The 22,629-nt window shown below is 44.3% G+C and overlaps 1 protein-coding gene across 7 annotated transcripts in view; it reads right to left on the reverse strand.

Moving 5' to 3' along the window:
* The window catches only part of SLC22A15 (solute carrier family 22 member 15), a 78,672-nt gene that overhangs the window by 29,507 nt on the left and 26,536 nt on the right, over positions 1–22,629 (reverse strand). For all 7 annotated transcript variants that reach the window (XM_032881354.1, XM_032881350.1, XM_032881351.1 and 4 more), the window contains exons 3-5: positions 8,551–8,683; positions 7,768–7,932; positions 4,434–4,563 (exon numbers count right to left, since the gene is read on the reverse strand). In XM_032881354.1, the coding sequence (XP_032737245.1) occupies positions 4,434–4,563; positions 7,768–7,932; positions 8,551–8,683 (428 nt within the window). The remainder of the gene's footprint in view (positions 1–4,433; positions 4,564–7,767; positions 7,933–8,550; positions 8,684–22,629) is intronic.

The following is a 22,629-nucleotide window of genomic DNA, read 5'->3' on the forward strand; positions in this document are numbered from 1 at the left end:
TATTTCCTGCCCCTAAGGCCTTAAAGAATTAAAGTCATCTTCTGGTTAACCTCCAGGTACCAAATAATCATTTTCTGCTACAACTACGAAGTATTGAACAGTTATATTGCCACTAATATTTTCCAGTAGTTTTAACACTTGGCTCTCTGATATGCCCTTTTCCTCTGCACACTTCTCTGTACATGGCTAGAGGACTTGTCAAAGACAAACGGGGACAGGAACAGCGACACCTCGTTTATTAAATATAGCTTCGAGTACCTTTTGATCTAATGTGACATTATTTGCTTAACATGAAGCTTCTATCTATGAGTACCACTGGCCACTGAAGATGCCTTCTAGAATTCTCCATGCCTTCCCATAGGCATAGTGACGTGGCGACAAATACCATGGAATTTGGAACTTCGTGGACAGCCAGTCCATCAAGAACCACTTACTGAGCACTTTCATTCTGTATCCAGCAATGTAGTGGGTGCTCAGAGGAAACAAGAAGGCAGGAATCCTCCCAGAGCTTTGCTGCTGGGGAGAGAACATTCGTGCACATCTGGTCGTCAACAAAAGCAGGGCCACAGACCTTCTACGACAGCCTAAAAAAATCCCTTGATTTACGGCTTCATTACCATTCGATTATTGTTACTAATACACAAGCAGATAATCAAGCAAAATAGTGTTCAGCTGGAAGTCAGGTCGGCCGATCAACCAGTGGAACCACTGGCCCTATTCACCAGGCAGCTGACCAGCCACCATGTAAACCATGTGCTGGACTCTAAGTGCGAATAAAGAACATAAAAGAAGCCTACTGTGATGAGCACAGAGAGTAGCCCTGGGAGGGAAAAGGAAGTGGGACACCAGAAGTCTGTCGTAATAAAAATTAAAACCAAGGGGGATGGGGAGGTGAGAGAAAGGAGACAAGGGAACCGCCAAAATACTAACAGTCACGATCTTCGGGTCATTTAGCTCACTGCCCCCTTTCCCTCCAACTTCCCTGCTTTCAGAAACTTTCAGAAACTTTTCTGCTTTTCAGAAACTGCTGTTACATAAATGTTTACATTACTGTTAAATGTTTATAAATCACTTTTGTACTTGAGAGATAGTCACACTTTGGAAATGTGAGTTACTAAACCATTTCTGCATGGAAAGGGTCTGTCTTGCACACGAACGGAGGACCTGACACATCCCCACACTTGGAGAAGCCAGGAAGCTCCCTTACACAAAGGCTCACCCAGCTGCCCACGGATGGACTTGGGAGTATAAATTCCAACGCGTGCTGATCCTGCATATCAAACAGCAAGACGTGCTTTTAAAAGAAAGAGCAATCTTTGAACATGCTGACCACTTATGGTGCTAGGGCCATCTCCGGAAGCTACACGGCTAATTTAACAATGTTGTCTCTACTCAAAACATGTCCTGTGAATTTCTCAGAAGGTGGAAAATCTTTGTAAATTATGGGGCTCTGATTAGTAGAGTAAAACTGTTTAAATCCATATATTGTGAAAATGAGGATTTTTTAAACTACGCACTAATGTTTCTAGTAAAATAAAAAAAAAAAAGGTAGGACCCTAAAATAATGACTTTTTCTTATGTTACTGAAAGCTATTTCTGAAGGCTAACTGCAGCTGTTTTTGTGCCCACACCTGTCCAGTGGACCTGAAGGATCATCGTGTGGAAGGCCCTGGGCATCGGTGCTGGGGGACATGTTGACGGAGCTGAGCAGCCTCCAGGGAGGGAGCTCCTAGTGCAGAGGGAGCCAGGCTCCAGCATGAGGTGGAAAGAGAGCCCTCAAAGAGCGTGGGGTAAGTGCTGGAGAATTCAGAAGCCAAAACAAATGACGGGCAGCTGGAGGGGCGATGGGGAGAAGTTTGGAGGGGGTGGCATTTGAGCAAACCCGGAAGGCCAGGAGTTAACTGGGAAGGGCAGGGGCAGCAGTGAGAAGGGCAAGGCAGGCAAGCAGGACAGGACAAGCTGATGCCAGAAAACGTAAGCAGCTCACTGTGCTCAGGACACAGGATATGGGAAATGGGCTGAGACACGATCAGAGGAAATAAACTGCAGGCTGACCACTGGAAGGCCTAATGGAATAAATATATATATTTCAGGTTCACATGCTCTTTTTTCTCTATTTCCTATTTTTTCCTGACCCGAATTCATTTCCCAGGGTGTGGATATCCCCCCCAGCACTGGGGCCATAACAAAGTCAGACCACATTCAGAAAAACAGGCAGGGGTGCCTGGGTGGCTCAGTGGGTTAAGCCTCTGTCTTCGGGTTGGGTTATGGTCTCAGGGTCCTGGGATCGAGGCCCGAGTCGGGCTCTCTGCTCGGCAGGGAGCTTGCTTCCTCCTCTCTCTCTGCCTTCTTATGATCTCTCTCTCTGTCAAATAAATAAATAAAATCTTAAAAAAAAAAAAAAAGAAAAGAAAAGACAGGCAGAAAAGCTCATGCCATCCATCAGAGTTGCTCTAAAGGAGACTTATGAGCTATTTAAAAAGAAAATTCATTTGTTAACCCACGTTTACATGACAGCTTATTAATTCAAGGATGATACTAGGCACCCATTTATTCCAAAAATTTGTAATACACAAACTAATAAAATGTTGTCAGTTTCCCTTTATGGTAGAATTATCTCATTCCAATTCATATAACTAAATGCATTTAATACATTTTGCTTTTTAAGTACAGGTAAACTATTTCTATTATACTTATTCTTTAAAGTTTATTTATTTAAGTAATTTCTATAACCAGCGTGGGGCTCAAACTCACAACCCCAAGATCAAGAGTCTCATGCTCTTCCAACTGAGCCAGTCAGGTACCCTACTATTATACTCATTTTTGCACTTAATTATCTTATTTCAAAGAGAATACAAAAACAAATTTCAGTTCAATCTTCAATCTGCCAAATCTCAATTAGTAGAACTTAAATAAAGAATGACTACATTAAAGATGCATCTGAAGGAAAATTCTACCACAGATATCCCTCACTTTATGGCACAGAAGCTGGTACCAGCTTCTGAAGATTTTATTTATTCCCAAGATTTTAATGATTAAAATTAGAGGTCTGATACATCAGGAGAAAGCCCTTCTTAAGCACATTAAAACTTCTGGTGAAATAAAACTAAAAATTCAAACTTCTTTTTCTTTTAAATATTTTATTTATTAGAGAGAAAAAGAGAGAGAGAGCGAGAGAGAGAGCACACAAGCGGGGAGCAGGGAGCCTGATGAGGAACTCGATCCCAGGACCCTGAGACCATGACCTGAGCTGAAGGCAGATGCTTAACTGACTGAGCCACCCAGGTGCTCCTAAAACGTCAAACTTCTTTTTTTTTTTTTTAATATTTTATTTATTTATTTGACAGACAGAGATCACAAGTAGGCAGAGAGACAGGCAGAGAGAGAGGAAAGGAAGCAGGCTCCCTGCTGCGCAGAGAGCCTGATGTGGGGCTCGATCCCAGGACCCTGGGATCATGACCTGAGCCGAAGACAGAGGCTTTAACCTACTGAGCCACCCAGGCACCCCTAAAACGTCAAACTTCTTAAAAACATCATTAAAATAATGAAATAAGAAATGGAATAGTATTACTTCTTTGTGACTAAAGATCAGAATGTAGTATAGTATTTATGATTGAAACTGGGCTTCTAGGCCCCAACAAGATGGTCAGTATTTAATGTTAATTTTATGAAGAACTCTGTAAATGTCTCTTAAGTATTTGTTTTATATTTGTTAAATAGCCTGAGGCTATTTAGGGAAGAATATTAATAAATAATACCATTCTATTATATATTATGTAATACATATCATATAACAAACATTATTAATAACCTTATTAATCAAGTATTTGCTATGGGAAGAAAGAACTGGTAAAAGGGTTCCAAGTTGGTGGCTTGCCTTATAGTGTTCAGAGCCCCACGGTGTAACCTCTGAGCTGTTTGCAGCATCCTGCCCTGACCAGGGAATCACCCTTTTACTGCTTTAAGCCCGTCCACCCAAAGGATTTCTCCCATATCTGAGAGTCTTCCTGTGTCCACAGTAGAGGCCCTGAAGTAAGAGTCACCTGAAGGATGGACAGTTACAGCTACACACAGGCCACGAATGGACTGCGATATCCACAGCATCACAGCTGAGCCAGACGCCTAGCCCTTGACCTGATCCAGCCTGAAGATCTTCAGGCTCGAGGCCTTAGGCTTACCAAGTCAATAACTTGAAGGTTAAAATGCAGGCTATGGAGAGGTTACTTGACACAAGGGACACCTGCGCCCTGATTTAATCAAGGTGCAGCTCTTCCCAGCAGCTGTCCGGCACTGGGGCGCTTGTGGGACAGCTCTTCACCAAGGTCAGTTCAGGCAAACTCCGGAAAGGGAATAACGCCGCTCATTGACCCACGTCCTCTTAAGACATTCCTTCCGTGTCTTAAATTAAACCTCTAAGAGGAAAAACTACTCACAAAGACAGAAGGAAGACCACCGTTCCCTGCAGGTTCACCAGAATGGCGAGGGTCCTCCAGGAGCGGATGAAGTACCCCAACAGGGCATACTGGGCAATGCCGACCGCGAAGAAGAGGCCACCGATGGACCCTAAGTCCGGGAAAAGACGCCTGTTACTGGGGAAAGCACCTTCCACACCACCCTTCCCGACGACCCGAGGCACAGAGGCAACGCCTTCCTGGAAGGGCGTCAGCAGAAAAGAACCTACACACATAGCGACTGTCAGATGAGAAAAGTGGCAGAGAGGCCAGTGAGTTAGGGGAAAAGGAGGAAGGACAGGCGAAAAACACAAACCACACATGGTCAAGATGAATTTTAAGGGTTTGCCCAAGTGCTTTCCGCACCAAAGGCTGTGCTGACGTTCACCCGCGCATGCGCTGAAGCTCGGAGAGATGCTTTGCTGGCTGGCCGGACCGTTTTTAGGTCATGAGATTATCAAAATGCTGGGACTTCATCTTATCAAATCCTCTTAAATCACAGGCTCCTCCTCAGCTCTCCCTCCTGCCCTTCCCCATTGGGTGTATCAGCACCAGATACATGACATTTTATAGCTCTCTGATTCTTGTCTGTCTCCACAAAGCATGAATTTTTGCCAGCAGGCTTAGAGGAAAAAAAAAAAATCACCCATGGGATTGTGAAATTTTTTTTTTTTTTAAATAAATGCTGAGATGGGTATTAAGTCCCCCTGGCTTGCCCAATATATGTGTGAATTTATACCTCTGACTCACTTTCTATAACTGCTACTACCACGGTGTGCAGCAGTACCCGCTACCATTTATCGTGCATTCCACTTTTGACATATGTCGTCCTACAAACAGGTGCCGTTAGAGCCATACACAAAGAGGAAACAGCACAGAGAGGTCAGGGGTGCTGTCTAGGACACGGAGCTGTGCGCAGGGTGGGGCAAGCCTGCGAGCTGTCCTCGTCCTCCTTCTCCATCCTCCTACGGAGCGGCAGGCTTCTGTGGGGAACGCACAGCAATAGGACCTTGTTGATCTTGCTACAAGAACTTTCTACAAGAATTCTATAAAAGAAACGTGTTCTTGTTTCTTGCCCAGGGATGACCAATTCTCTAGCCATAATGACATGTCTACTTTGTGCCCTAGTGAGGGGAAGGGGGGAGCAGAGGGGAGACTGAAGTGGCAGCATGTTCAGCACACCAAATCCAAACATGTGGTCCAATAAGGAAGGAAGTGGGGATACTATGATTTCCCTGGAAATTTAAGATAATCAATAGCTATTACAGCTTCATTACAGGGCATCAGACAGCACCTGGCTTCCAAGAATAACAGTTTCTGCCATTGCTCAGAACAGCTCCGAGCACTTGGTATCCACTGACAACAACGTAGTCAAAAAGAAGATAGCCCACAGAATGGGACTGTTCCAGAGGAATCAGTTCAGACCCTAGTTCTGCCACCTGCTGCTGTGTGACCTCAGGCAAATCACTAAATGTCTCTGAGCCTCAGTTTTCTAGAGGGTAGTTGTTAGTTTAGGATGAAATAATGCCTGCTATACAAATATACAAATACTAGCTATACTGTCCTACTGTGATATGGGTATAGCTGTCTATACCCATCTATTACCCTCCCTCCAAAAAGCCACTGGGAAGCCTCCCAGGGTGAGTACCTACTATAAGATACTGTCTACCTAGCACCCTATCTAATTCCAAGAATATCCTTTCCCTCTTCTAGAGAGTGGACCTCCCCTTCCTTTATCCCTGTGGTTCAAGACGGGGCTGCCCATCACAGTTCCACTCACTGCAGGGCCTCGGCTGGGCTAGTCCGAGCTCTGAGCCCGGATTTTAAATACTACACTTGGTAGTAAGGGCTGAGGGCTACAGGGGCCCATCCGTGACTGCGCAGAGAAAGCTTCTCAGGGAGGACTCGGGGGCAGAGACAAGAAGCATCGGACTTCCTGGTTCTGGGCATCTTTGAGGCCTGGACCTTCAGGGGTTTGGTTATATTAACCACATAATTTCCCTTTATATACAGAGGCTCATCAGAGTTGAGGCTCTGTCCCCTATAATCAGTATGAGTTGGTATCGACTGGGTATGGTAGACAAGAGGACAGGAGCAGAAGGCGTCTCCTTTAATGACCGTAAATGCCGTGATGACATTACCACAGACAAAGGTCCCGGAAGGTGAAGGTGTTAGGAGAAAGAAAGCAATACTTTTTATTTGAGGGTCCAAGCGATATTCAGATCTTATGTCCAACAAGAAGCTGCACATGTTTGCCTAGAAATGACAACAGAGGTGGTGTGGAGATGCAGATGTGGGAAGGCTCTAGGTTATTTAGTCAAAAAATTAACTAAGTGAACATTTCAAATCACCACATTTTGCATGTTACAATTCTGGAGTGTCACTGGTGGTCTTCTGTTTACAGGCTATTAGATATTGATCCTATTTTTCAGATTTCCTGTTTCTTTTAGATCACTTTCATTTTCAAGTCTGCTATGTTTGCTTCGTTCACACTAGTAAAAACTAAATTTCGGTAGCTTGGACTTCATTTTCGTAAATTGTACTAGCAATCCACCCAGTTGCAAGCAAAGCCATGAGGTCCAGCTGATTCCTCTTTCTCTCCCCACTCTGACCCTTCAGCAAGTCGCTGCCCCACCAGAATCCAGCTCACATGGCCCTCTTCCCTGCTCCTCTCCCCGCACTCTGTCTGAGCATGCCCCCATTGTGTTTCACAGGCCAACCACAACCACCTCCTCTATGACTCTTCAATTTTTCCTCCTCCGATGGTCTATTCTCCACACCTTTGCCACAGCTGTCCATCTGTATCCTATCTGATCCTATAGCTCCACTATTTAATTCACCCACTGGCTTCTTACTGCATTTCAAATAAAAATGAGTTTCTTATTTGGCCTAGCACTGGCCCTATATCAACTGGTCCTCCCAACTTGTCCCTCCCCTGCCCAGGAGATAAATATTTAATAAAATACAGTAAGAAGGCACTGGGAAAGGAACGTCAAGGCTTTTTTACGTCTGTGCCACTTTTCAGTTTAAGGTGTAAACAGTTAATATCCTTCTGAAGAAAATGACACTCCTGGAACAATCTGGAGGCAAGCTCACCATCTATGAGGCAGGCCTCAGGGGAGACTGTCTACAGAGGGATATGAATAAAATGACTTGTTCAAGGTCATAGAGAACAAACTTTGGAAAGCAGATCTAATGGTGAGACGGAGCACCTCAAGTCCAAGTGCATTTTAGCCTCTGGGGTTCAACTGGCTCCCTGCCGAGGTTTTCCGGGACAGCTCGCCATCTCTGTCATGCGCACGGAGTGAAGCAGTACCTGCAAGTGCCCAGTAGGCGGTGCCCACACATTCGTTCAGCAGGACGAAAGCCACCAGCGACATTCCTCCGTTCATCACGCCCACCAGGAAGCGAGTTATTGCAAAGATGGCATAGGAGGGGGAAAACCCATTTGCAATAGCAAATAAGATGTCAAGAGCAAAACCTAGAATTAGAGGAATAGCAGTCAATAACCCGGACATAAAACAACATTTGATCAAAGTAATAAATTATACTGACTTTACACCTGTAAAGATAAATCTCTGTAAACTTAAATTTTTCTAAGCTATGCTTTTTAAAAAAACATTTTCTCTTAAAAACTATAAAGAAAAACTAAGGTTTATCTTTGTTTGTTGCAAGTTGATAATCTGTCAATCATGCACACTTTTCAATTATTCACAACAGTGTGGGAAATGGAAAAATCCCAGCTCATGCTCAGCTTGTCAAAAGAACTATGCTGGTTCTTATAGAGCATATTTGAAATGAACCAACAGACAAGATACAAGGAAACAGATCTCGTACACTGGCTCAGTCTCTGTTCTCTTTAGAAATGTGGCATAAGTTAGAATTCCAGAGTTGCCAAAAGGACCATCATCTCTGAAAAGCTTAGACGCAAATATGTGGCCTTCCCCAGGCCACATTCTGTGGCCAGAATCAATTCTGGCTGCAGTGCGGCCTCTTGCTAGTGTATTAAAAATCAGTTCTGTATCCACATGGCAATTTCCGGAGAACGTTAAGGAACTAAGTCCTCCTATTCAGTGCATGAACACTCTTAACTGATTACCTGTGAGATAGACTTTTTTCCTTCCAAAGCGATCTGAAAGCTGACCAAAGGAGATGACTCCCACAAACACACCACTGAAGAAGAAAGAGCTCGCTGCACTGACTTTGTAAGATCTGTTGGCAATTAAAAACCACTAAAGGAAGAGAAAACAGAAAAGACATTTAGATCACAGAAAAAGTGGATGGACTCTTAGCTATTAAAAAAATACAAATGCACAACCAAAACTTGTACACTGGAAACTCTCTACCACATCCCCCACTACTAACCACAGTGTGGTAGAACATCTATCCTGGACAATATCCAAGGAGGTTTTGTCTTCAGAAACACTAGAAATCACTATTATTATAAAATGCTCCCATAATACACATCTTAATACAGCACTAAATATGGTATATAATAGCTACTTTTATTTAGGCACGTCCCTCCTTATAGATCTTGAGAGAAGGAGCTGTGACCCATCCATTCCCATTTCTCTGCTGCCCTAATATACTATAGGACATATATGAGGCAATCAATGAATAGTCCTTTTCACCAATAAGTTAACGGGTTTTAAGCCCCTTTAGCATTTTTCTTAAAAAATTGGTCATAGAATTACCATTTGATCCAGTAATTCCACTTCTGGGTATATGCATAAAAGAAGTGAAAGCAGAGATTCAAACAGATATTTGCACCCTAGCGTTCACGGCAGCACTACTCACAGATGTCAAATGAAGGTGAACGAAAATGTGGTAGATACACACACTAGAATATTATGCAGCCTTGAAAAGGAATGAGATTTTTGGCAAGTGAGGTCATGATGAACCTTAACCTTATGCTAAGAGAAATAAGCAGACAAAAAAAGACAAATATGGTATGATTCTGCTTGTGATGGGATATTGTGATTTATAGTAAGAAATCTGTATTTGATGTTCCTGAAACCCCCGTAATCTCCTACAGAAGAGTCATAGGGGCATCTTTGGTTATGATATTTAAGTTTTGATCCCGGTTCCTGAAATAACTTCAGAGTATTAAAGGAGAAATGGGTGTCCTTTGTTATTTATAACAAGCCTCTTTCAACCACACTTGAGTTTATTTAATGAGGTGACTTTTGGAAAGCCCCTTAGATGGGGGCTGGTTGCCGGGGAACCAACTCCATGATTAGACTAGGGTTGGAACATTCAGACCCATGCGGGAGGGAGGATCCCTGCCCCGCCCTTGGGGGAGGGGAAGAGGGACCGGAAGTTGAACTAATTGTCAATGGCTAATTATTTAATTATTTAATCAATGATGCCTATGTAATGAAGCCTCCCTAAAACCACAAAGGGATAGGGGTTTGAGAAGCTTCCCAGCTGGTGAACATAGTGGAGGTGCTGGTAGAGTGGGGCCCAGGAAGGGACTGGAAGCCTGCTCCCCTTCCCACATGCCTTGTCTTGGGCGTCTCTTCCATCTGGCCATTCCTGAGTTATCCTTCATGATAAACCAGTGATGTAGTAAGAGGTTTTCCTGAATTCTGTGAGCTGCTCTGGCAAATTAATCTATCCCGAGGAGGAGACTGTAGGAACCTCTGATCTCTGGTCGCTCAAAAGTACAGGAAACAATGTGGACTTGAAACTGTCATCTGAAGGCACCCACAGAGTCAGCCTCATGGGACTGAGCCCGGAAATCGGTGGGATCTAATGCTACTCCAGGTAGAAGGTGTCAGAATGGAGTCAAACTGTAGGACACCCAGCTGGTGTGTCACAGCTGTGTGACATGGGAACCGGCCACACCTGCCCCCACAAACCCTACCTCAGTGAGAGAGCTGACAGTGAAGGCGGCACGGGAGGAAGGCGGTTCCTTCAACAGGAGTTGTCAAATCCAGAGACTGAAAGTCAAATAAAGGCTCCCAGGGGTTGGGGGAATGGGGAGTTAATTGTTTCATGGGTACAGATTTTCAGTTTGGAAAGTTCTAGAGATGGACAGCAGTGATGGTTGCATGACATGATTATATTGAATGCCGCTGTACCTTTAAAATAGCTAAAATATGACGTTTTATGTTATGTATATTTTACCACAATAAATAAAACCAATCCCCCTTCACATCCCCCTCTCCTGGAGTCCGTAAAGACAGGCTCAGAGAGAGTCCCAACACGCAAAATGGTGCCCGCCTTGGCTGTCCCTTCACCTCTCGGACCTCCCTTCCCAGGCTCCAACAAGCAGTCATTAAGACTCAGAGCACATCTGACTTCTCTTTTATTTCCTGTCAGACCGTGACGCTGAAGATTCTGACCAGACAAGCTTCTGGACATCTCTGGGAGGCAGTACCAATAACAAAATTCATGAAACTAGGACAATAATATTCACTGGAAAATAAATGAGGATGATGCCCCCTCACTAATGCTGGACTCGACTTCTAAATTCCCCCATTCTTCACACACAGTTTTTTTTTTTTTTTTCAGATTTTATTTATTTATTTGAGAGAGAGAATGAGAGAGAGAGAGGGAGCACGAAAGGGGGAAGGTCTGAGGGAGTAGCAGACTCTCCCCTGAACAGAAGTCCAATGAGAGACTCGAGCCCAGAACTCCGGGATCATGACCTGAGTCAAAGGCAGTCACCCAACCAACTGAGCCACCCAGGCGCCCTTCACACGCAGTTCTTTTTTTTTTTTTTTAAGATTTTATTTATTTATTTGACAGACAGAGATCACAAGCAGGCAGAGAAGCAGGCAGAGAGAGAGGAAGGGAAGCAGGCGCCCTGCTGAGCAGAGAGCCCGATGCGGGGCTCGACCCCAGGACCCTGAGACCATGACCTGAGCCGAAGGCAGAGGCTTAACCCACTGAGCCACCCAGGCGCCCCTCACACGCAGTTCTTAACGAGGTTAGTTAACTGCTTTTCCCAGCGCCTCGTGGCTGAGAAATCATAAACTGTGGTGTCACTGCTTTTAGAAATAGTAATCACGTTGTTACGGCTCCCGGTGGCAGTCATGGTACAAATAAGAGGGACGGAAGCAGTGTGACAAAAATCTGAGAAATGTTCCAGACAGTTTTTCATTCAGATATTCAATAAATTGATTCGTTTCTATTGAAGGTTGATGACTACACTAAGCACGGGCAATACAGATGTGAAGAAGCTGGACATGGTCCCTTCCCTCAGGGAGGGTAAGTGCCAGGAGAACAAACACAGGGGGAGAGACTGGGAGGGCACCTCTTCAAATAAGGTATTCAGGGAGGGCTTCTCTGGGGAGGTGACGTTTGCTCCTAAATGATAAGGAGCGACCCTCTCCTCCAGAAAGCTGTCCAGAGAACATGAGAATAAGTGCCCTACCCTAAGGTAAAGCGCCCCCAGTGCACCCCCAGTGGGGGCAGTATCATGAGGCCAGACAGGTGCACCGGTGTCAGATCACACAGGGCCTGGGCCACAGTGAGGAGCTGAGGTGTTATTCCAGTGCAAAGGGAAAGTCCTGGATTACTGGATGTAAGATGCTAAAGATCACTACGGCCACTCTTAGGGAATGCATTACAAGAGACAAAAGAGGGAGCAGGGAGGCCAGTGCACTAGCTCAGGAGACCATGGCGGCTTGGATGAGGGTGGGAGCAAAGGGGATGGAGAATTACAAGCACTTAGGATGGATTTTGAGGGCAGAACTGGCAGGACTTGCTGACGAATAGCAGATGGTGAGGGACGGAGAATCAAGGGTTTCACCAAAGTTAACTGTGGCCACTTGGTGGATGACCTTTACTGAGATGAGGAAGGTGGCAAGAGGAGATCACATATGTGGTGGGAAAGAAAGAGCTTTGTTTGGACTTACAGAGGTTAGGATGTCTATGAAACAGCCAAGAGATGATGCCAAGCAGATATCTGGACATGAGTCTTGAGCTCCAGGGAGAGGTTATGAGGTTTGTACCTATAGAGAGGGATGAGAGTCAAGACTGGGGACCAGGACGCTTCCATGTTCAGAGGCTGAGTAGGAAAAACCCATTATAGAAAACTCGTAAGTAGGACTCAGGGAGATAGCCAGAAAATGCGGAGGAGTGTGGTGTCACAAACACTCTAAGAAGAAATCTGATTCAGGGAGAAAGGGGTGATCAAGCATGTGGAATGCTGCTTTAGAGGTCAGGTAAGATAAGGACAGAGATGAGCAGTTATATTTAGAAACAAATGGACACTTAAAAATAGCAATTTCAGTGAAGTGTGAAGGGAAGCCAGATTGGAGACAGGTGAGGAATTGGAGGAATTGGGGAACTGCTGGCAGCCGTTGTTTACAAAATGGTTTCCATAAGTTTTGCTGTGAAGAGGAGCCAAGAAATGGGACAGTGTAGGGATAGGTTATCTGGGGCAAAGATGATTGGCTTTTTTTGTTTTTATTTTTATTTATTTATTTTTTTTTTTTAAAGATTTTATTTATTTATTTGACAGAGATCACAAGTAGGCAGAGAGGCAGGCAGAGAGAGAGGAAGGGAAGCAGGGTCCCTGCTGAGCAGCAAGCCTGATGAGGGGCTCGATCCCAGGACCGTGGGATCATGACCTGAGCCGAAGGCGGAGGCTTTTAACCCACTGAGCCACCCAGGAGCCCCTGATTGGCTTTTTTTAAACATGTGTACATGTTGATGAGAACAAGCCAGTACAGAAGATATTATTGCAGGAGAAAAGTATCTGAAAAAGCAAGAAGAGATAGGTTTGAGGGTACGGCGTAGAGAGCTTAGCCTTTCACAGAAGCTGGGAGATGTCACTGCCAAGTAAAGCAAGCAAGAGAGGAAAGCAGAAGGCGGGCTCAGAAGCAGGGAGTGAAGAAACTTCCACCTGGTTGCTTCATTTCTTTTTCATTGAAATTATCAAGTGAGGTCACTGGCTGAAGGAGAGCAGAAGTGGAGGGGAGGATTTCAGGTTTCGGGAAGAATAGGACTAACTCCTCTCAGGAGTGGGACATGACCCATTCAAGGGAAACGCAGTGGGATTGCCAAGCCATGGTGAATAGACATTTAAGCTCTGTGGCTACTAATTTTGTGAAGAGGTTGTTGGGAGTTAAGCTTACATGGAGCTGGAGACTTCCAAGAAGTACTACAGAGAGAGAGACGCACCAGGGCTTTGTGGGGATTTGCAAAGGAGTGATTATTATAATGGAATATGTGCTATTTAAGGAGAAAGGGTAGACATAGGGGAATGGTGGGTAGAGAAATGTCACCATCAGAAAAATCCCCTACACCATTAACTTTCCTGGACTTCCCATTCTTGCCCTAAACTGAAACTTGGTGATCCCCTACAGAAATCATTCAGTGAACCAGATCCCTCTCAACTGGAGGCTGCTTTCCCTTCTACACCCATGGACCTGAGAGCCTGGGATGGGAGAAGACAACCAAAATTTCAAAATCATCAAATCACCTGAAGATCACATTACTAGATGGTATAATCCACTACCCTTCTAGAGCTGACAGAGATGCTAGCTTGTTTTAAAGTAACTACTCTTCCTCTCTTCCATAGTAATAATATGTTGCCGGCATATGGCTATCCAGATTGAAGACTAATGTCCCAATCTCTCTCACAATTAGGTATGACACGTTACCAAGTTCTGCACAATGAATGCCAACAGAAGCACCGTGTGGCAGGTACTTTGTCTTAAGACTTCGTCTCTTAAGACAGCTGATTTACCCTTTGCCCCTTCTTCCTTTCTCTCCTACCACTTCGAATGTCTATATAAAAGCTGGAGCTTTACCTGGGGCCATGATGAAGAGTGCCACATATTAGGGATGGTAAAGTTAAAAGTTTAAGGAGCCTGGGAACCTGAGAACAATGGGGTAGTGCCAGGGCATTGGCATATTTTTTAAGTTCTCCAGATGATTTTCATAGGTAATCAGGTTAAGAACCCCTGTCCTAGACCTGGTCATCCTCAACAGCTGTTATCATCTCTAAAATCCCGATTTTGAACATCCTACTAGCTGTCCTCCCACCCCCTACTCTTCCAACTCACTTCCCCCAGTACCCTACTCCAAACATGCTTGAACCTCTTCAAGACCCCTGGTCACCACACTCTACAGTAAGTATGGCCTGAGTCAGCAAAAAAGATTAAATCATGGTAAGAAGATCTGTATAGATCTTCTTACGGATCTGTATAGAAAAGGGTAAAGTACATTGTAAATTTTCACATAAAAGAGATTAGAAGAGTTCTGAAATTTGAAGGAGAAATTCTATTTTGTGAAAAATTAATTATTTTGGATTATAGACAGTTCTGTGGTGGAATTTTCAACTCGTGAAAAACGTCTGATGACATTTTTCTGGTTGAAAAATAATCAAATCTTAGATATATGGTTGGCCTAGAAAATGGAGGATGTGTCTGTCACAGGGGTATTCCTTCTCCTACAATGGTGAATAAACAAGGCCTCACTGTACTCATTTTTAATACCTTGAAGCTCAAACAACTTCTTTTTATGTTTTTCATGGTGTTAGTGTCTGCTTTGGTGTTTGCATGCCTTTCAAATGTAGCCAGCACCTTTAGCTTTTATTATCCTGCACCTCAATTTTTGCTAGTCTGTTTATATGGCCAAGATGTTTAAGCTCATACTGATCTGTCTTCTGCTTATTTAATAAAAAATGGCTAATGTGTCTTGTCAATAATCAACTGTTCTGTTGACCACATCTGCAGAACTTCTCAAATCCATGAAAAAGGCCATAATAATCATCCTTCCAACAACCGGAAAGCTGTCAACTTGGATGGCAGTTTTAGGAAAAAGTAGCCTATGGGATGTTTGACTGGCAAATTCCAAATTCTGGTTCTTGGGCTGCCAGTTTCATGTGTCAAAGTAATTTCTAGTAATTGTTCTTCATGCCAATGCTGACTGGGGTAATGCACTTCCTATTTCTCCTGGAATACATTCAGGAATGGGCAAAAAAAATCTAAAGCCATTGTTAAATTTTAAAAAAGGCAAATTAAAGCATGCAAAGAACTCCCTGACTAATGCATAACTCGTTGACTAATCCAGGTAAACTGGGCATGGTGGATTCAGAAATGTCAAGTCAAGGACTTAGGACAGTATGTTTACAAACAGCTTTCCATGTACACCATCCCCCAACATGTGAGATTTCAGTTTACAGTTTTGTTTCCAACTTCTAAAACCTTTCAAATATACTTTATGTATTTATCACATACCTATTACGTGATCTAAAGAGTTTTATTTTGTCAAGGCTCAGACAAGATACACTAGGACAGTGATCCCTGTAGTATTTCAAAAGATGTACTGGAATGACTTACTTTTAAACTTTTGGAAAGAGGTCACCCGCCAGACTAGATTCAATTGCTAGCACATGTTCTTGTCCCTTTGGTCGATACTTAGTACCAAGGTAAAATCCAAACCAGGATATCACCAGGACATTGAAAACTAAACTATAATAAAACTAAATGTGATGACTGTTACAACCTTGAAAAATGTACTTTTTATGAGGCTTTAAATTGTAAAATTCATAAATTCATAAGTCATTTGAACCCTTAAGTGGCTAGAGATTATTAAAGGGATGACTTTCCTATTATTTTTTTAAATGACAAGCCAAATTCTAAAGCTAGAATGTCCTTTTTATAGGAATTCATATCAAATTGAAAAATCACTTGCAAATTGAAAAAGCTGGAAATCTTCTTTCCCCATACATTAACAGAAGAGGAAGAACAGAAAAACAAAATACTTTCAGGATGACCTAGCTAAATCTATTTTCATCTTGTAACCAGCATCTGTATTTTTGATCATAAGATTATCAGAATCATTAAGTTCATAAGCCGGGCATGTATTATACTGTATTCTCAAAAAGGATTTGAGGCGGCTAGAACTAAAGGCATCGGCACAATCATTCACTCATCAAAAGAAAGCAGACCAGAGGGAAAATCAGGTACCTGCAGCAGGTGTCTTAAAAATAAAAGATGAAAGGAAAGGAAAAATATGGCAAATGCTGGTATTGAGTACAGAGCCAGGTGCCGTGCAGAACCATCCAGCTCTTAAGGAAGAAAAAAAAGGCATGAAAGCAGAAGTGAAGAGTGTTGACTACTGACTGGGTAGGAGGGGAGCATCCAGGTTTTTTAATATTTGGACTCTTACTGCTCAGACGCAAAGAATAAGACAGCACCTCTGTAAAGTAGCTGGATGTCAAGAAAAGGTGCTCCAGCTGCAACACGGGGAGTGGAACAGACACGTCAAAGGTCATTACGGTGATCCAAACCAGCCTGGATGGGGTGGGGGCTTCAGAGAAGAGAATGGATTCAAGCTGGAAATCGAGACATGGGTTGAGCTGTCCAGAATAGCTCTTATTTGACACCAAATAGATCAATCACAGACTGAGTGAAGCTTGAAGATAAGTTCTAAAAAAAGTAACAAAATGTCTTTTAGCATCTACCTTGAAATCATCAAACCTTCAGCTTTAAGGAAATGTCAGAAGTCAAAGCAGTAGCTTTTCTGAAATGGCAGAAATAGGGAGATCTAAAAAAAATTAATTAATGCTTTAAAGTAGACTGTGTGCTTATACAATCCTAAAAACAAAATTAACATCCAAGTGATGAAAACTATGTATCAGAGATATATCAAATGGGAAGGCTCAGCACCTTACAACCAGATAATTAAAAACTAACCACTGGACGGGGAGATGAACCACGAGAGACCGTGGACTCTGAGAAACAAACTGAGGGTTTTGGAGGGGAGGGAAGTAGGGGCTTAGGTGAGCTGGTGGTGGATGGATATTGAGGAGGGAACGTACTGCCTGGAGCAATGGATGTGGTGCATAAACAATGAATCTATGAAAAAATAAAATAAAATAATAAAAATAAAATGTTCTACCCCAAATTCCCCCACCCCAAAAAATAAATACAGTATAAAAAACAACAACAACCAACTTTCACATAATATTCTCCCCTAATCCCAACAACCACCTTTATAAAAGGTATTATTATTCTTCTCATTTTATATATGACACAGCCGTAGCTCAGCCACAATAACCCAGAGTAAACCAGGGAGCCTGTGCCCGATGCGAACACTGGTCTCAAAACCACCTTCTCTGAGTACCATATGCTTGAATTAGCTAAACCACGTGGGCCTTGTGCTTGGGAACACGAGAAGGCTAGGAGTGCAGAGAACCGAATAATGCACTTAAAAATTAGCTTCCAAAGTGTTTTATTTGGGGGGAGAGGAGGGATTTATCACATTCCACAGTATAGGTTTTAAACACAAATACCTACCATTTCTATATTTTTAAAAGATTAATTAATTTAATTAATTAAAACAAGTCTTATTTATTTGAAATTAATTAAAATAAATCTTGTTTTTTATTATTTGCACATTTAAAAATTTTTATTATCTTATTTTATTATTTGCACATTATTATTTGCATTTTTTTTTTATATGCACAAGCTGAGAGGTGGGGCAGAGGGAGAGAATCTCAAGCAGACTCCCCATTGAGCACAGAGCCAGATGGCAGGCTCGATCCCAGGACCCATAAGATCATGACCTGAGCCGAAACCAAGAGTCAGACATTCAACTGACTGAGCCACCGAGGTGCCCCCCTCAAACTTCCATATTTTTAATTGAACTACTATTACTATTTGACATCCTCATACACCCACATGGCACAAAAATGCACCCCCCAGCTTGTTTGCTTTTTTTCCCTCTGCTGAACAGCATGATGCTATCCCTTCCCTAAGGCACCGGAATACAGATTATGAGATGCTCTTTAAATGGGTCATGAAAGAGATGAAAAAGCAACAGGAACCCCCCCTTAAACGAATTCTTGAGAATCAGACACATATCCAACCTCTGCCTGAGCAACTTCTCAACAGCTCTGTCAATGTCACAGAGCTGTCTGGCTCTGCTTCAGTTTTTTCCTGTGACCTGAGCTGTGTGTTCTTCCCCTGCCGCATCCCGCCAATGTATGGTGACATTTCACGGACCAAGAGTTGAGAAACAAGCAGTAGCCACAGACCACTCTAACGGAAGAGAGAGTGCATGGTAAATAAAAACTGTGCACCCTAAGCAATCCAAGCAGTGGTCCTCTCCCTTCCTGAGGAGGCTGTGCGTGCCTGTCCTTGTTTGGGCCCACAGCAGGTGAATGCGAATGACGCCTCACTCACAAGTGAATAATGGAGGCCACTGGCATGCAGAGCCCCAGGGAGGGCACAGCTCCCCACGGGAAGGCAAACATCCATCACCCCACTTTTCTGTGACACTTCTAGGAACTGGCTACCCTCGGTTCAGGCTGTGCCCCCAGCCCCACCTTGTCCCCATTGAGCTCCTATTCACCCTCCCCGGCCCTACCTGACCCACTGGAGCTGACCACGTCCTCCATCCTGCCAGCTCCCTATTTTTGCTTCAAATACGGTGTTCAGTGAGCTACACATTGACTTGTCTCTCACGTACAATGGCGTGACCTTCTTTCGGACATGCTGGCGTCTGAATGCTTACGAGACGGGGCCAGCACTCATGAAATGTTTGCTGAACTCTTTCTGTAACAAGAGTGAGGGCTCTGGTTTACAGGCATCTTCACATCCAAAGGCTCAATGTCATGACTTCGTGGATCAAGTCGTGAGCTTGTGGACAGGCAGGGCAAGAACTGCCTCCCGCGTCCCCTGGGAGCCACTGAGGGCTGTTCTCGTGACAGGAAGAATGAGGGAGATCTGGAATTAGAGGGGTTTCCTTTTTCTGTCTGACATCTAGAATCCTCTGGCTTTATCTTTCGCCTCTACATTAATGAGAAAGAAAGCTACAGAGAAAAAGAGCCCCCACAGAACTATGGCAGTTTTCTGGTTAGAAAGGCAGCATCTGTGCCCCTGAAACATACTTCCCAAAGCCTGTGGGACAGAAGCAGTGTGGCCCCTGCAAGCCCTTTCACGGGCCCAGAGATACCCCACTGAGAGAAGCAGGGAGCAGGAAGAACAGTGTCGTCAACAACCCATGGAGCATCATGGAGCCCGCACGCCAGGTGGGAGCCATGGCAGGTGTCTGAGGGGCACCGAAGCCCCTGGCATGGCTGCTGGGTGTCTCCTAAAGGAGAACTTGTTCATGAGCCAGCGGCCCACCACTAGCCCCAACTCAGACCTCCCTGCGGTGGGGGACAGACCGCATGGCAGAGCCCACTTGATCCTAAAGAAGAAGGAAGACAAAGGAAGCTCCCCCCAGCAGTCCAGACAGCCCAACCAAAATGGGCAGACAATGCACGGAGCTCTTTGCCACACCCCAGTCCTGCTTTGGTGAAAACCAAGTCGGAGGACAAGGGCCAGAGCCTGACCCAGACCCTCAGCGTGTCCGTGTCTCGAGGCTGCAGGGCTGGAACAAGCAAGTAACGGCGTCCCCCACGCGCGCCTGCAGGCCATTCCTCAGGGAATCTGCATGCAAGCAGCAGGCCGCTTACGGCTCTCTGGAAGATTCTCGGGGCTCGATAACAAGCCCAACCAAGCTGCAGCCCTTCCCCGTCCTGTCGCCCCATAAACATATTCACCTCTTCATACGGGAAGATCTCGCTTCAGGAGAAAATCAGGTAATCAGAGGCGTCCAGTGACTCGGGAGTGCTTGGACGGGGCATTTCAGGGATGGTTTCACGGTGATTAACTAACTTGCTTCATTTCAATGTAGTTGTCACTCTGAATTACCACTTAATGGGTGAAGTGTGCAGGCTATAACAATCAGTGGTACTGGCATAAGGAAGCAAGACATTAAAAAAAAATTAGCCCCTAAAGCCATTATTGCAGTGAATTTTTCAAATAGTTTTAATACTCGGTCTTTTGACCCCAGGGTATGGCTTGGGGAAAATATATTAATCTCAAGATAATAATCAGTCAATTTCAGTTCTTCAATATCGATGATGATATTAAAGATTCCAACCTTACTCTTTTTGGTTGCAAACATTAATTAAGCATGATAATTGTGTGCCTCTGTGATATTTGGTACTTTCTGAATGAGTCAGAGCTCGGGGAATAATTTGAATACAGCAGACAGCAATTTGCTACATAAATTCACCCCAATGGCTATTAGCTCATTTTAAAATAGTCAAGACTTCTAGATCAGAGGGGTTCTTTTTTGCATTAATACCAAGTTAATCACATCTACATAACCTTTTATTCACCCTTCCCCAAACCCTCCATGAATAACTTCTGCAAGCCCTGACCTGAATGTAATAAGGGGCAGGTGGGGGGGAGCTTATGGGGAGGTAGTTTTAATAAACGTGTTTTTAACACAATCTCCTTCAACTATAGGGTTCTATAGGCTCTATCTTGATACTTATTTTCAGGGGTCTTATGTGAGAGGTCAATGAGCTTTACACTTGCTTTCTTTGTAACTCTGATTTTATACAAAATAATTTCCATAAAAACCATATAGTGTCTATAGACCACGCATCTGTATATTAAGGATATTTACCAACTAATGGATAAGCTACCAATGGCTCCAGGGCCAGTTTCAATGCCACCGCTTCGGAAATTTGAAGAAGATCCCGAGGAACTACAGAGGTCATGAAAACTGAATTAATGCTAGAAATTCATGAAGGGTTTGGTTGGGGACCACATCCACCGAAACAAAGATGAGCTCAACGGTGGGTGCAGAGACAAGCAGCCCTTAAAAAGGTGGGGGCTAAGGAACAACCCACCTGGCACGGCTGGACCCAGCAGCTCCTTGAGCCTCCTTCTCTTTATTCTTTCTCCCACCGCTGCTGCTCCTGTCAGTTTGGTAGTGGCAGCAGGAAACTTGGAAGCTACCCATACCACCTACTTTAAACCACTCCAGGACTTGGAACAGTGCTCACACAGGGCTCCGATGTCCACGGCAGAAGGAGAGTGCGGGAACTCGCACAGGGCTCACACACCCTGCGTGCTGGGCATAAGGGTATGTGAGCCGGACACTTTACTTGTACCTTGAAATAAAATGCAATGACTTTAAGGAAAAGATGAGCTCTGCACTAAAAATGTAAAGCAGACAAGCATCCTCTTGGGTCTGCCTGAGGAGAGACGTGGGTGGCACCGGCCCCTGCAGGGCAGTGGGCTGCTGAGCCCGATGCAGGCAAACCTCCATGGAGCTCATGGGCTGCAGCTTGTCAGACCTCATTCTCCCTGGCTATTTTTGGTTCTATCAGTAAACTGCCAAGTTTCTTTGGGCTTGACAATTACTAAAGCTTAATGGGATCATTACTACTCCGGTAGTATTTGTGTGTTTTTGCTTTTTGGGGGTTTTTTTTTGGAGAGCTGAGGGGAATTGCTAGCCAGGATCCTCACCTGATGGAAACAAACATCCTGTGAGTTGCATGATCACCTTGGGGAAGGCAAGCTAGCTGTGGAGTGACAGATTCACAGGTAGGCTCATTCCCTCTTTCCTTCTGCTTCAGTCACATGCCCTAGGAATCTGTGGCCAGGCTCCTCCATTTACTGTGTGACACTGAGGAAATCTCCAGCTACTCTGAGCCCACACATTCTGGTATGTTTCCATTTGCAACAAACATCATGACTATTACCCTTCCTCCTTAGAATTCACTGTGTTAGAGGCAAATCCAAACAGGTGATGGGCAGCCCAGGGTAGGTATTTATTCGCTCATGTGCCATTGTCCTACAGTCACTTGGCCAACCTTCGTTCCCATCAATCCACTGACCCACGCTTGCACCCACTCCTCCCAGGAGGAGCCAAGCTCCTCCCCCTGTTCTGCACGGAGGTGCTTCCGGGCTGCCCAGGATGGCTGGCAGCTGCTGGGGGACCCTGGAGCCCCGGACCCCGCTCCTCTTCACTGACAGCAGTGAAGCACCTAGCTCTTTTTTTTTTTTTTTTTAAGATTTTATTTATCCATTTGACAGACAGAGATCACAAGTAGGCAGAGAGGCAGGCAGAGAGAGAGGGGGTAAGCAGGCTCCCTGCTGGATCATGACCTGAGCCGAAGGCAGAGGCTTCAAACCACTGAGCCACCCAGGCGCCCACACCTAGCTCTTTTAAATCCTGAAATCCCAGCTGAGATATCATTAAACCTAAAGGCTTCTGTCATGGGGTGGGGGGGAAAGTCTGAAAATCACTGAGGTAGTAGAAAAAATATGAGCTCACTGAACCCAGACCAGCGACTTATTAAATATGTGATTTAGGGCAAATTCTTTAAATTCTCTTCATGCCTGTTGTTTCATTTACAGCTCAG

Source organism: Lontra canadensis, unplaced genomic scaffold, assembly GCF_010015895.1.
Source record: "Lontra canadensis isolate GAN:19392208 unplaced genomic scaffold, GSC_riverotter_1.0 scaffold75, whole genome shotgun sequence".
NCBI classification, from domain to species: Eukaryota; Metazoa; Chordata; class Mammalia; order Carnivora; family Mustelidae; genus Lontra; species Lontra canadensis.